Source organism: Macrotis lagotis, chromosome 6 (assembly GCF_037893015.1).
Source record: "Macrotis lagotis isolate mMagLag1 chromosome 6, bilby.v1.9.chrom.fasta, whole genome shotgun sequence".
Classification (NCBI taxonomy): domain Eukaryota; kingdom Metazoa; phylum Chordata; class Mammalia; order Peramelemorphia; family Peramelidae; genus Macrotis; species Macrotis lagotis.
This window is the reverse complement of record NC_133663.1, coordinates 15,152,825-15,165,805: the sequence shown is the minus strand read 5'-3', so window position 1 is coordinate 15,165,805 and position 12,981 is coordinate 15,152,825. Positions and strand designations below refer to the sequence as shown.

General features: G+C 36.8%; 1 protein-coding gene across 1 annotated transcript in view; it reads right to left on the bottom strand.

The window, feature by feature from the left end:
* The window catches only part of LOC141492084 (neprilysin-like), a 72,822-nt gene that overhangs the window by 34,751 nt on the left and 25,090 nt on the right, over positions 1 to 12,981 (bottom strand). Inside the window, exons 7-11 of the mRNA XM_074192714.1 lie at positions 12,468 to 12,604; positions 12,264 to 12,357; positions 10,313 to 10,441; positions 8,059 to 8,157; positions 4,219 to 4,299 (exon numbers count right to left, since the gene is read on the bottom strand). Of these exons, the coding sequence (XP_074048815.1) occupies positions 4,219 to 4,299; positions 8,059 to 8,157; positions 10,313 to 10,441; positions 12,264 to 12,357; positions 12,468 to 12,604 (540 nt within the window). The remainder of the gene's footprint in view (positions 1 to 4,218; positions 4,300 to 8,058; positions 8,158 to 10,312; positions 10,442 to 12,263; positions 12,358 to 12,467; positions 12,605 to 12,981) is intronic.

Sequence of the window (12,981 nt, the reverse complement as noted above, 5' to 3'; positions counted from 1 at the left end):
AAGTCATAGAATAATGAATGCTAATACATTTATTAAATCACAGAGAGAAGTGTCACATTGTTGTCACAAAAAGAATCATCAGTGAATGAAAGACGAATGGATAACAAAATGAAGTAATGATTGAGAGCACTAGGACAATTGACTGAGATTCATTCATAACATTACCAATCAATTAGTTAAATGTACAAATAGAGAGGTGAAATGCCATAAATTTTCTTTATGTTTTGAATGTTGTGAATATATTTCATAGATTATGACGTGTGATGACACTCTCATTTTGAGGTAGGCTAGTTTGTCTCTAAATGGACTCATTCATCCTTTAAAGGTGACTTGACCTAACTGAAATATTGGGAACAATACTTCGGGAAAAATCTCTTGGCAGTGCTGATACAAATGACTTGAAGCAGGGAGAGTGAATGATTAGAACGAGGCAATTAACCCTGTTAGAGGACCTCTGTGAGATGTTCACGATGCCAATCCTGGCTTTGAGGAATTCACAGTCTCAGAGCTAGGAGGGACCTCAGAGTTCATCAGATCTAATGCTCATTCATTAGCAAGGTAGTGAGAGCTCAAAGAGACAATTCCACCTCAAAAGAACATATTTGATCGTCTTCAATTCTAATAACTTCAATTGATGTAAAGTAATTCTTTGCATTTAGGCAAATCATAGCTACTGTCAAAGGAATTCATCTACAATGTATGCTTTAAACATGTTTTATTACCATGTCATTCAAACCAATCCTCATATACCATGTTTACATAGGGTCTAAAGTTGATCTAGAATTCTAGCTTTCCTCAATGAATTTCAATTATTTCCATAATATCAATCCTGTCCTCAGTACAAAGTGATATCAGACTGTACATTCCACTCTTTTAATGCTTTGACATTTATTCCAGGGTTTGAGTTTTGGCTCAAAGAAGTAGTTCTTGAATTTCCTTCTTTCTATTCTCCTACCATACCAATCTGAGAACTACTGTGACCCTGTAACCCTTGTTTCCCATACCATCTGTCAACCAAAAAACAAAACAGAAACAACTCATTTACAAGGAAATTTCTGTCTTCTGAGGTGGACAAATCTTTTTCTCTATTGTGACCAATTTAAAAGCAATAAATCCAGTTTCTAATTATACTTTAGCTAAAGAGATTTGGGGATTTGCCTCTGTAGATTAGCAATTAAACTAAGCAGTAATAACCTTTTATTGTTTCCAATAAACTATATATGCAGGTCCAAGCAGAAACAAATGAAGGATCCAAAACTCATTTACAAAGATCTATCCTTTCCAATACACTCTTATTAAGATCCATTCAGTAAAAACATCATCTTCTTGTAGTTCACTCATTCTGACTCTTCATGGCCATATTTTGGGTTCTCTTGGCTAAAGTGGTTTGCTATTTCCTTCTCAAGAAGAGGAAACTGAGCCCAACACAGTTAAACAACTTGGCCACTCACATGACTTGTGTCTGAAACTGGATTTGAACTTAGAAAGATGAGTCTAATGCCAAGTCTATTACTCTATCTGCTTTACCAACTAGCCACCCCTAAAAATATCCTCTAGACATTGCCAGTGAGAAAGTTAATAGATGTCATAAGGATCTTGCAGTGGCTAAAGTTAAAAATACTTGGTTTTAATAGACATAATAATTTTTGATAAGGATGGGGAATGGTAAGAAAAGTCTTCGGGACTGCATTCTCTCCCTTTGATTCTGGGTGAGATTCACTTTGGACTGTGGGATGGATCACAGTGAGGGAAATGTCAGTGCTGACCCAGGAGATGAAAGGGACCACTGCATACCTCCTCCTATCTTTGTCTTTCCTTCCTTCTGTCTCTTGTTAATCAAACATGCAAATTACATAGGGAGAAAGAAAGGGGAGAAGAGAGGGACAGAGAGAGAGAGAGAGAGAGAGAGAGAGAGAGAGAGAGAGAGAGAGAGAGAGAGAGAGAGAGGAGTGGAGAAATAAGAGAGAAAAGGAGAAAGAAAGCAAAGAGAAGAAAGAAAAAAAGGGGAGGGTGAGGAAGAAGGAATGAGGAGGGAAAATGGGGAAATGATTTTAAACTTCTTGAAAGAAGGATTGGTTTCATTTTTTTGAGTTCCAGACTCATACAGTCAATTAATAAATGATTGTTGAAATGAATTGCATTGGGAAAAGTAATGAGTCAAATGATCCTAATTTCGTATTTTTAAATTTCATCAATATATTTTTAAATTTATAAACATTTATTCATTTTTTTCTCTCCTTTTTTTTAAAAAAGGAAATCAACATGGATTTATTTATATGATTAAATAGGAAGATTCCGACTGGCTTGAATTCCCAGTCCAATGTTTTCACCCTAGGATTAAGAATTCTGTTTACAACTGACCCAAATCCCCATTTGGGATGCTTTGCTCCCTCGTTTTGAGCCTGGATGTTGTGGAAAAATGTAGATTTTAGGTTGAGGTAGTCTACATATCCTGTCATTATTCCTCTGAATTCCCTGTGGAGATAATTCATTTTTATTCATCCTCACTGTGTGTGTGTGTGTGTGTGTGTGTGTGTGTGTGTGTATGTGTGTGTGCATGCATTGTTTGTAAGAAGGCAGAACCCCAAAATATGTTCCCAAAAGATGAGAAGAGCAGAGGGAAATGGGATGTTTCCATATGAGGGAATGAGCTCCAAATTTGTGTTATTTGAAAGAGATCATACACGCCAACATGTAAAAATCCCAGCTCCCGAGTTAGATTCTCTCAACTCTTTAAAATCCCATTCTCTTTTGGGACTCTCCTCCAATTAACGATATGGGAAGATGCTAAAATAGTTTTAGCCATGCCTAAGTTTTGCCTGTAGGATTCTAGCCTGAAACAATGGAGAACAATTTCAGAGGCACAAGTTTTGAGTTTGGTATCATGAGTTTCCACTGATGACTTTGGTGGGTTGATTCTCTTTCTTTCTCTTGGCCACATCCCCAGTTCAGTTCTCCATCACCTGTTTCCAACTGTTATAATTCGTCTGCCCTGCTCTATTTTCCCCACTCTGATCTATGTCCGTAGAGCTGCCAAAATAATCTTCCATGTCACTCTCTTATTTAAATGACTCTCTTTTGCCTCTAAAGAAGAATATAAACATCTCAGTTTAGACTTAACAAGCTTCATTTTCCAAGTCCTTTGGAACTATTTCTCACATCATTCCTAAGACATTCTGGAGGAGTTAAGATCACAGTTCTCCTGCCTGCTCCTATTTGTACAGATTGTCCATCTCCCTTTCCACGTCTCTCATTTTGAATCCTTCAAGACTTTTGGTCAGGTCCTTTGCTTCCTGATTACCCCAATTTTTTAATTCTCTCTCTCTCTTCTGGTTTTTAATCTACTCTGCTATCAACTTCTGTTTTATGAGTACATTCATCTCATTCAGATTCACAGTTGGGATTATTAACTGTATATTTACCTCAATCCTCTCTCCCTAACCCTAACCCTAACTCTCTGACTCTCTCCATCTCTCTGTTTCTTCTCCCTCTCCTCACTGCCCCTGGTAGCTATCATTCCAGGAAAATATAAACTTGAGGAAATGAAGGCTGTTTCACTCCAGTCTCTGAATTCTTAGAGGATTGTATAGCACCTGGGCCATAGTGCTATTGTTCTTCTGCAATTTTAGTTGTGTCCTATGCTTCATGATCCCTTTGAGGATTTTCTTGGCAAAGAGACTGAAGTCGTTTGCTATTTCCTTCTCCAGCAGGTCCTAGTAGATGCTTACTAAATATGTTTACCTGAATTATTATTAATTCTTTGTAAAATTATTATGTGGGGGCAGCTAGGTGGCACAGTGGATAGAGCACCTGAATTCAGTTCAAATTGAGCCTCAGACACTTAATTACCTAACTGTGTGATCTTGGGCAAATCACTTAACTCCCATTGCCCTATAAAAGCAACCCCCCCCCCCAAAACCTCATTATGTGGACCTGTGATTTCATTGGTCCAGGGAGAGCTAGTGAAGAAGGCCACTCTAATAATGTAGATCAGAAAACTTTGTTGTACTTTTTGTGGTGCCCTGAGAAATAGAATGACTAGACTCACAAAACGAAAATTTCTAGGAAAGGAAGAACATTTTTAAATATAACATAACATATATATATATATAGTATATGTCAATATAACCAATATATTGTATATGCCAATATAGCCTACTTTAAATGCAATTCCACCAATTCTGAGCATCATTTGTCCCATTCCCTTATAACACTTACCTCACTGTACTCTTTATTCAGTTTATCTTCATTTACAATGATGTCATCAGGGTAGCCAATCCTTTCCTTAATTGCCATGGCCTATAAAATTGAGAAGATTGAATTTGGAAATTAACTGGAAAAATCTAAAATAAATATGACATTTCACAAAGAACCTCATTATTCACAAAAAATAATTCTTGATACCCATGTACCTTCAATTAACAGTCCTGTAAATAATAGGTTCCCATGATGAACTAAAAAAAATCTCATTTTCAAAAAATCCAAAGGTTACTAAAAACAAGACAGTGGTTAATTTTTACAAGGGCTTTCTCATTGTTGCAGCTTTCTCAAAAATTTACTCAAAATGAAAATTGAGAAGGCACCACTCTATATATGAATCTGAGTTTGATGAAATTGTTTTTCTAAAGAGAGGTTCTTGCTTACATATTATGTGGGAGCTGATGGTGTGGGCTGCTATTCCAGTCTCCTGTAATCATCTTTCCACTACATTAATCTGATGGAGAAACAAAAAGTGTTTGAGCTTGGGGCAACTCTTAGTACAATGTTAGCAACTCCACGCTTATGTCCTCAATAGAGTAATTTTTCAAGACAATGATTGTCCTTCAAGGTCAAGGGTATTGTTTCACTGAATGGCAAAGATGAATGGTCCTTCAGTATGATTGCCAGCTCACCTCACCTACATATTAAATACATGCCAAGTCGTACCAGGATTATTGGCACCTTGACCTGAAAACTTCAGTGAATTTCTCATCTACATATTGCAATTAATTCTCCAAAGAAATTTCTATGATATAAATACAACTATTCATTTGTCTATTATATCTTTGTAATTAATTCCCATTGATTTGATTTCAAATCAATGTGCTATCACAATTATGGAAGCTCCTAAATCTCAAAATCAATGAAGAGGACTATTAAGTAACATTGCAGTAAATGCAGGAATGCTGGAGGATGAGTTTTCTTTTCCATGTATAGTAGAGTATGAATCATATAACGTTTAGAGAATAGAATGATATCCTTCACTCTATGGTTTTGTCCCTTTATTAAAAAAATGTGGGGAGCACATAGAATTTTCATAGAGAGTTAAGTCTAATGGCAATTAAGACAACCTATATTCTGGAAAGTTGAGTCAGCAATCGGATGAGGAAAGTTCACTTTTGAAATGCTCCTGTCTACACAGTACAACAGTGATGACAGGAATTGTTGCTACCTGACCACAGGAAGCTCTTTTCCCTTCAGTCTTTGGCCCTCCCTTTAAAAAGCTGAGAAAGAAAAGGCAAACCACTCTGGTAGTTTTGCCAAGAAAACCCCCAAGTAGGGTCATGAAGAGTTGGACATGACTGAGGAGAGAGAAGGTAGTCTCAGAAGGCAAACTAACAACTACAGGGTCTGGGGGAAGCTTGAGCTGATAGTGAAGGACCCAAAGATTCTAATAAAAGAGAAGAGACAGGTTGCAAGGGAACGGCTCAAGAGAAGAGATCGAACTGGGAAATGGCATGGATAATCAAGAGCTATTGTTGAGAACCTCTCTTACAAGTAGGGAGACCACCACAGCTTAATTGAATTTGCAGGACATGACCTCATTACTCAGTTGCCCATTTGGATCCAAGGGTTCTCATTCTGGGAACTAATGAATCCTTCCATTAGAGACACAATTCAGGAGACCAAAAAGCTAAAACCAAGACTCTGAAACCAAAAAAAAACTCTTTGGGTCTGGCCAATAAACAAAATTGAAGTCTACATCTCTCCAACTTGTTTATAAGAATAGGAGAGACATTATCACAATTTGTGGAAATCCAGGCCAAATATTTCTATTTCTCCCTTGGGTCATAAAAGGAGTCATAATTGTTTGGTACTCCTCGTGATTAAGAATAGAATTGATCTTTGATACAGATTTGGTCAACTGAAACTATTTCTTATCAACATCTTAATCCAAAATGACATAGTGATCCCCAGGTGAGAGTGGCATTGTTTATTAACTTAGCACTTAGAAAAATTGATCTGAAAGAGTCAGGGCTACTTTCAGATGGGTCTAATTCACTTGTAGTGAATCACTTAGGCAGTGTGAAACCTGACTATGTGTATGAGGAATCCAAAATCTGCCCAATTGAATCTTTTGATTCAATTGTACAACTCAACTCTAGGTATATGGGGCAGCTAGGTGGTGCAGTGGATAAGAACACTGGCCTTGGAGTCAGGAGGACCTGAGTTTAAATACAATCTCAGATACTTAATAATTACCTAGCCATGTGCCTTAGGGCAAGTCACTTAACCCTACTGCTTTGCAAAAACCACAAAAAACACCCCCCATAAAACTATAGGTGTCTGAATGTGTGTGGACACATGCATGTGCCTATACATATGAACCCTATATGTGCATTTATCTTGTTAGAATATTTAAGCATAGAATATACACATAAACCATACTAGGTCTGCATCACATAACTGTTTTTCTTACATACATTTTTGTAATGTTAAGAGTTTATAGTATAGATGTATAAATGTATTCATAATCACCAATACAAAAATGCATACATATGTAAGTTCCTTGGGGGGAAACAGGATTTTCAGTTTTTCATTTGTGATCTCAGTGCAGAGGGATTGACAAATGGCAGATCCTTAAAAGATTTTTGATGCAAGGAGAAATTTGTTTGATTAAGAGTTATGGTTTCATCAATATAAGGAATTTCTAGTGGGAAATCTTTGTCCACCCAAGAAGACTAGTAACTTATTTATAATGTGTAGGTGCAGAAAGGTGAAATGGTAGGAGGTGACATGGAATGGATGAAAGAGAGATTCCTCATTTCCATGGCCTGAACTCACATCCTGCTGAGGGACTGACAAATAGCAGATACATAAAAGATATTTGATGCAAGGAGAAATTTTTGTATGGTTCAGAGTTATGGTTTCATCAATAGAAAGAATCTCTAGTGGGAAATCTTTGTCCACCAAAGCAGACTAGTAACTAATTTATAATTTGTGGACTCACAAAGGTGAAATGGTAGGAGGTGACATGGAATGGATGAAAGAGAGATTCCTCATTTCCATGACCTGAACTCACATCCTGCTCTTACTGGGGCTAAGTTGAATGCTCCAGGTCGGATAAGTACTGCACTGTAAGTAACACCATCTAGCACTCCCAGAGACACAATGCATATAGTGGGTTTAGATTGTACCTCTGGGACTTATTATCTCTGGTTAAATCACTTCATTACTAATACAAAACGGTTGGAATGACTACGTTTTATATCCTGTGACTCCATGATGGAGGATCCAAATAAAGTTTACCCTCTATACACTAGGCCAGGTTGCCTCTCTCAACAGCATAGAAACAAATAAGAACAATGATAGTGGCTACAACATGCTTTGAATCTGCCAAACGTTTTTGTTTAAAATTCCCATTTTACAGGTTAAGGAACTGAGGTTCAAAGAAATGATAATGTCTAACCATACATCTCAACTTAAAAAAAATAGAATATTCCTTTGCCAAGACTTAACAACAGCTTATCTGGAAATGGTTTTTCACCTGGACATGGGAATTTTGCAGTTCAGTTGGGGACTGAACATCCAAGCTGTGTGCATAGATCAGAATTTTGAGAAAGGTTGCAAGGGACCAAAAGAATTGTGATCAGCAATTGTATCTTTCTTATCGAATAGAAACCAGGCTGTGACTACACAATGGTTTCAACGATTTAAAAAGGAACATATATGTATGTATATAGGCAGGCTAGTATTTGCAGCAATGAGAATTTTTGATTCATGACTGTGATGCTTTCCTTTCTGGGTTATGCTTCTACCCGCAACCCACCTCCCTTGAAAATTCTCCCAGGTCTTTACCTTTTCTTCTGCTTTTTTTTTAGTCTCAGCATCCATCCAACTGAGGTCATCTAAAATCTTAATGAAAACTTCCCGAATCTGAGCAATCAGATCATCCACCTGAAACAAACCAAATACAAGGTGAAGTAAGAGGATCAGTCCATTCTGTGAAGAGCTTCTCAGGTTCCTAGAGAGGCTCAGTGGGATATATCGTAACTTTACAGCAGAATGATGCTGTCTAAGGAAAGAGAAAATTAGAATCTCCATTTATGAGTCAGTTTACTGCAGTTGGTACTAGAGCCAAAAATAAAAATGTGTATAGGATTAAGGATGTCAGTATTTCTCAGGACTATGGATGACAATGTCCTTTGAAGTTTTATTTGTTTGTTTGTGTTCAAAGGGGTGGTTTCATCTGCACCAGGAAGTGTGGTTATACCTAAGCATACTTCAATGACTGTGCAAAAGAAAAATCTTGAAAACATACCAAAAAACCTGCTAAGAGCTGACTGTGGGCAAGTAATTGAATCTCCCTGAACCTCAGCTGTTATTTGTAAAATGATGTAAGTGGACACGATCGCCACTCGGGTCACTTTCAACTCCAAATCTACTATTCTGTGAGCCAAAGTGTCTTATTATTGCTGCAAAACAGTCTAAGCAATCCTTAGAAAATAGCAAAGACTTTGAGAATGATGTGGCAGCCAGAAGGGTTGTTATTGATTTTTCTACAATTTGATATAAGGTTCCTGAAGTTGGAAGAAAAGGGAGAAATTCAATTTTAAATTGCTCTAAAGAAAAAAGCCCCAGTAATGAATTGCTGGAAAGTCATTTCAGAATCCATGTGAGCCAACTTGGGAATTGATATTTCCTTCTTCTGTTCAATTTTACAGATGAGAAAACTGAGGCAAAACAGGCTTAATAGTCTTGCCCTTGGTCAAGCTATTTATTATCTGAGACCATATTTGAACTGTCTCTGCCAGCTAACTGATCAATATAAAAAATGATGTATTGAAGACTTGGAAATTGCATTTTTCTTTTTTGTAAACAGATGCATCTAATTTGGAATATGCCTAGAACTTTTAGGCATATAGGAAAGTTTTTCAGCTATGTTCTCTATACATTAAACATCCACTCAGAAAAATAATTTTTCTTTTTTCTTTTTCTGGTTAACCCAGACGTCTTTTCTCCATTGAGGAAAAAATGACCTTTGAAAAAGATGTTAACATATTGAAGAAGAGAATGACAATGTTTCCCAAATTGTGCTAACATAATATTAGACAAGCTTGCACACATCACAAAGAGTTAAAAGTTTACCCAAGAGATGGTGGGATAATTCTTAATTTAAACTCCATTAAAAACCTATGCTTAGGCATATTAAAATGGAGAATTTGGCAAAGTTATACTTAATATCCAAAGTAATAGAAGTGTAATTTTATGATAAAGAATCAAGGAACATATATCAAAATCCTTGGAACAATATACCAAATCATTGGAATACAGCAAAAGACAAATTTAGCATTAAAATAAAAAAGAATAGGAGCAGCTAGGTGGTGCAGTAGATAGAGCACTGGCCCTTGAGTCAGGAGAACCTGAGTTCAAATGTGACCTCAGACACTTAATAATGACCTAGCTGTGTGGCCTTGGGCAAGCCACTTAACCCCATTGCCTTGCAAAAAAACCCCACTAAAAATAGAAAGTTTTAGGACTCATTGTAAAGTCAATTCATTATCTTACATCATTTTAAGATAAATATTATTGTCTTTTTTATTTCAATTTGTTCTGAGTAATTTACACAGCTTTTTGGTCAGACAATGCTGAAGTCACTGTGGTTACTTTGAATTAGCCTAGATACTTTAATTGAATGAGATATGACAATGGCCTCTGACATATTGGCAGATTCCTGCAAAACCAGAGATGCTATGAAGACTGTATCTTTTTGGTTGTGCTATTCCTTCAAACATGACCACCCTAAAATTATAAAGACATTACCAGCTAAGTTTGAAATGCTTTCCAGAAGTAGTATGTATCAACTAGCACCTATGTGTCTTCTGTTTTAGATGCTTTGAAAAAGCAGAAGGAATTGAAAAAGCAAAGTTTCATGGGCTTTACATTGATTAAAAAAAATGAAAAGGACCTAGTAATGAAAGTTATAGGAAGAACAAAGAAAAAATTACAGACTTCATGTTCTTTGAATAAGATACTTAACTAATTTCTGACTGTTGCCTTATATTGTTGAGTACAAATAAATAACCCAGTCAATTGTGCCAAAAAACATTACCACGTGTTTACTGTTGCCAGCAAAAGCTTCTTGCACATAAAGCCGTCCGACAGCATTTTCCATATTCCCATTGACATAATTAACACAACGTCGCCAAGTGGCTGTTTCAGCGGTTGTACCATAAAGAGCCTGTTGAGGGGAAATACAAAATAGAACTTGTGTTGGTTTGTCCTGAGAGTCAAGGGCTTCAACTTAAAACTTCATGGAATTCTATGATTTGAAATAATTTTGGGCAGCCAGAAGGCTCAGTGGATAGAGCACTGGCCCTGGGGCAAGGAGGCTTGAGTTCAAATCCAGCCTCAGATGCTTAATAATTGCCTAGCTGTGTGACCTTGGGCAAGTCATTTAACCCCATTGCCTTAAATAAATAAATTTTTTTTAAAAAACCTCTTAAATCTCAAGAGAGACTCAAAAAGACCCAATGTAAGGGAAAAGTACCACTCAGTTTAACTATTTGCCTAAATTTTTTCAGAAATTTGGATCATTGTTAAAATGCCTCCTTAAAACCCTCTGATGTGGCTACATGTTAATATTTTTCAGGACTGATGTGGAATATAATACTTTGTCATCATCCATGTTGTTAATACAAATGGGAATTAAGGTCCAAAAGACGTAGGGACAATATTCCATCTTTGAGAGGGGTAAGATTTTGGATCAGTCTCTAATAAACAGGAAAATATTCCTGCCTTTTCAGTCTAAATTTTCATAGCTAGAAGCATTACGATGGTGTCCATTCGAGTACTGACCAACTGAAACTGTCCTCTTTGAGAATCTCCTGAGTTTAAGGAATCTTCATTACACTTGGCAAGTAGCTGAAAGCTAAACAATCCAATGAATCTTCACAGATTACTTTCAATATGGCACTCTCTTGTTTTAAATATGGTTCAAGATATGCCTTTTAGGTTTTCTGCAGGCACAAGTAATGCTTATGGATTTCAGGGCTAGATAGTGTAGTAGGTACATTTCTGGACTAGAATCTAGAAAGTTCTTAGTTCAAATCTTGCTTCAGACACTTACTATGTAACTCTGGGGATGTCACTTAGTTTTCCCACTTGTAATGTAGTGATAATAATGATATTATGATGAAATGATAAAATACCTATAAAGCACCTTGAAACTTCAAAAATTATATATGCTATTATTATTATTATCATCACATAGTTCATTTGCATAAATATCTGAAAATACTTGTTATTAGAAAACATTTATGGCACATTCATTATGATCTCAAAAGACTAGCCCTGACATTCTAGTAGCCCTCCCTTACCCTCATGTAGAAACCCAATATGCTTGCTTCAACTCTAGGGCCCTTTCTTTGGATGATTGGTATCCATTTGTAAATGAGAGAGTTGCTCTACATCTGGCAGTCTGAAATTTTTTTTGTTATACACATCTATGGAATAAATCGTTGAACAATCTATTGGCAAGCAAACAGTAACATATATTGGCTCATAAAGGAAAACAAAATCTATTAAGTTCATGGGTCCCATTCTGCTCTAGAAGACTAAAACTGCCTCGAACTCTGAATCTGATAGGGCTATAGCATGAGCAAATGTCTCTGGATTTTCTTTACATTATACACTCTCATGGACATGGAAGTTAATTACCTTATTGATTCCAATTTTAGCAGTGACACCAATGAAGTCACCATCTTTCTTATAAAAGAGACAGACCACTAGCCAGTCTTTTAGCTAGCACCTCGGACAGCACCTGACACAGAACAGGCACTTTAGGGCCTTCCCACACTTCACGAGATGTAAGATGACTATCCTCAGTGTAGCAGGACTTTTTTTCCCTCCTAAGTGACATATTTAAACTTGGGCTAGACAGCTAGCACTTGGCATTTTTCCCCCTTGCCAAGTTCGCCATATTCATGTGATGGACACACCAAGGTCCCCAACTTTGGATCTCTTTAAGCTTAAGTCTTAAGAAGAGAGAGATTTTTCTTCACCTTCCGGAAAGCATTTCTTGACTCCTTGTAGGTTCGGCTGAGGCTGCTTACGAGATCCATAATGAACCGCCAGGACATTAAATTTTGAAGATCTCTGTATAAAAAAACACCACCACCCAGCAACAAGAAAGATGAGGCTGCAAGGCTTCTAGAGAATATAGTGACATTAAAGTGTGATTCATGAAAAGACAGGCAGGCACCTACCTGGGAGAATATTTGGTAAGAATGAATTTAAGTTTGATTAAATATTCAGGAGCATACACAATCACATCTTCCTCATTTGTAACACTAATTTTCACAGTTGACATGATTTCATTTGTGTAATTTGCCCAGTTGAATGGCTAGAAAAAAACAGGGGTTATGTGTTTAGTAGTCTGGCCATTTCACTACAAGCTTCTAAGATTCTAGAAGGAAATAATAGCATAATACACAGTGGCTACGTATATCACTAGTGGATTAAACTGATGAAACTGATACTTATCTGACAACCTTTTTTCCCTTATTCACTCAATCAGCATTTTTTTACGTGTCTACTGAGGCGTTGACTGAATTTTTGAAAAAAGGTGTTAACAATTCCTGCTTTCAAGCAAGTTGTATGTATATGGGTATATCCAACGCATAAAGAAGGCAATTTGGGGGTTAAGAAACTATTGACAAGAGTCCAGTATGTCATAGTATGCTATGGGTAAAAGGGGGGAACAGGAGCTAAGTCTTCAAT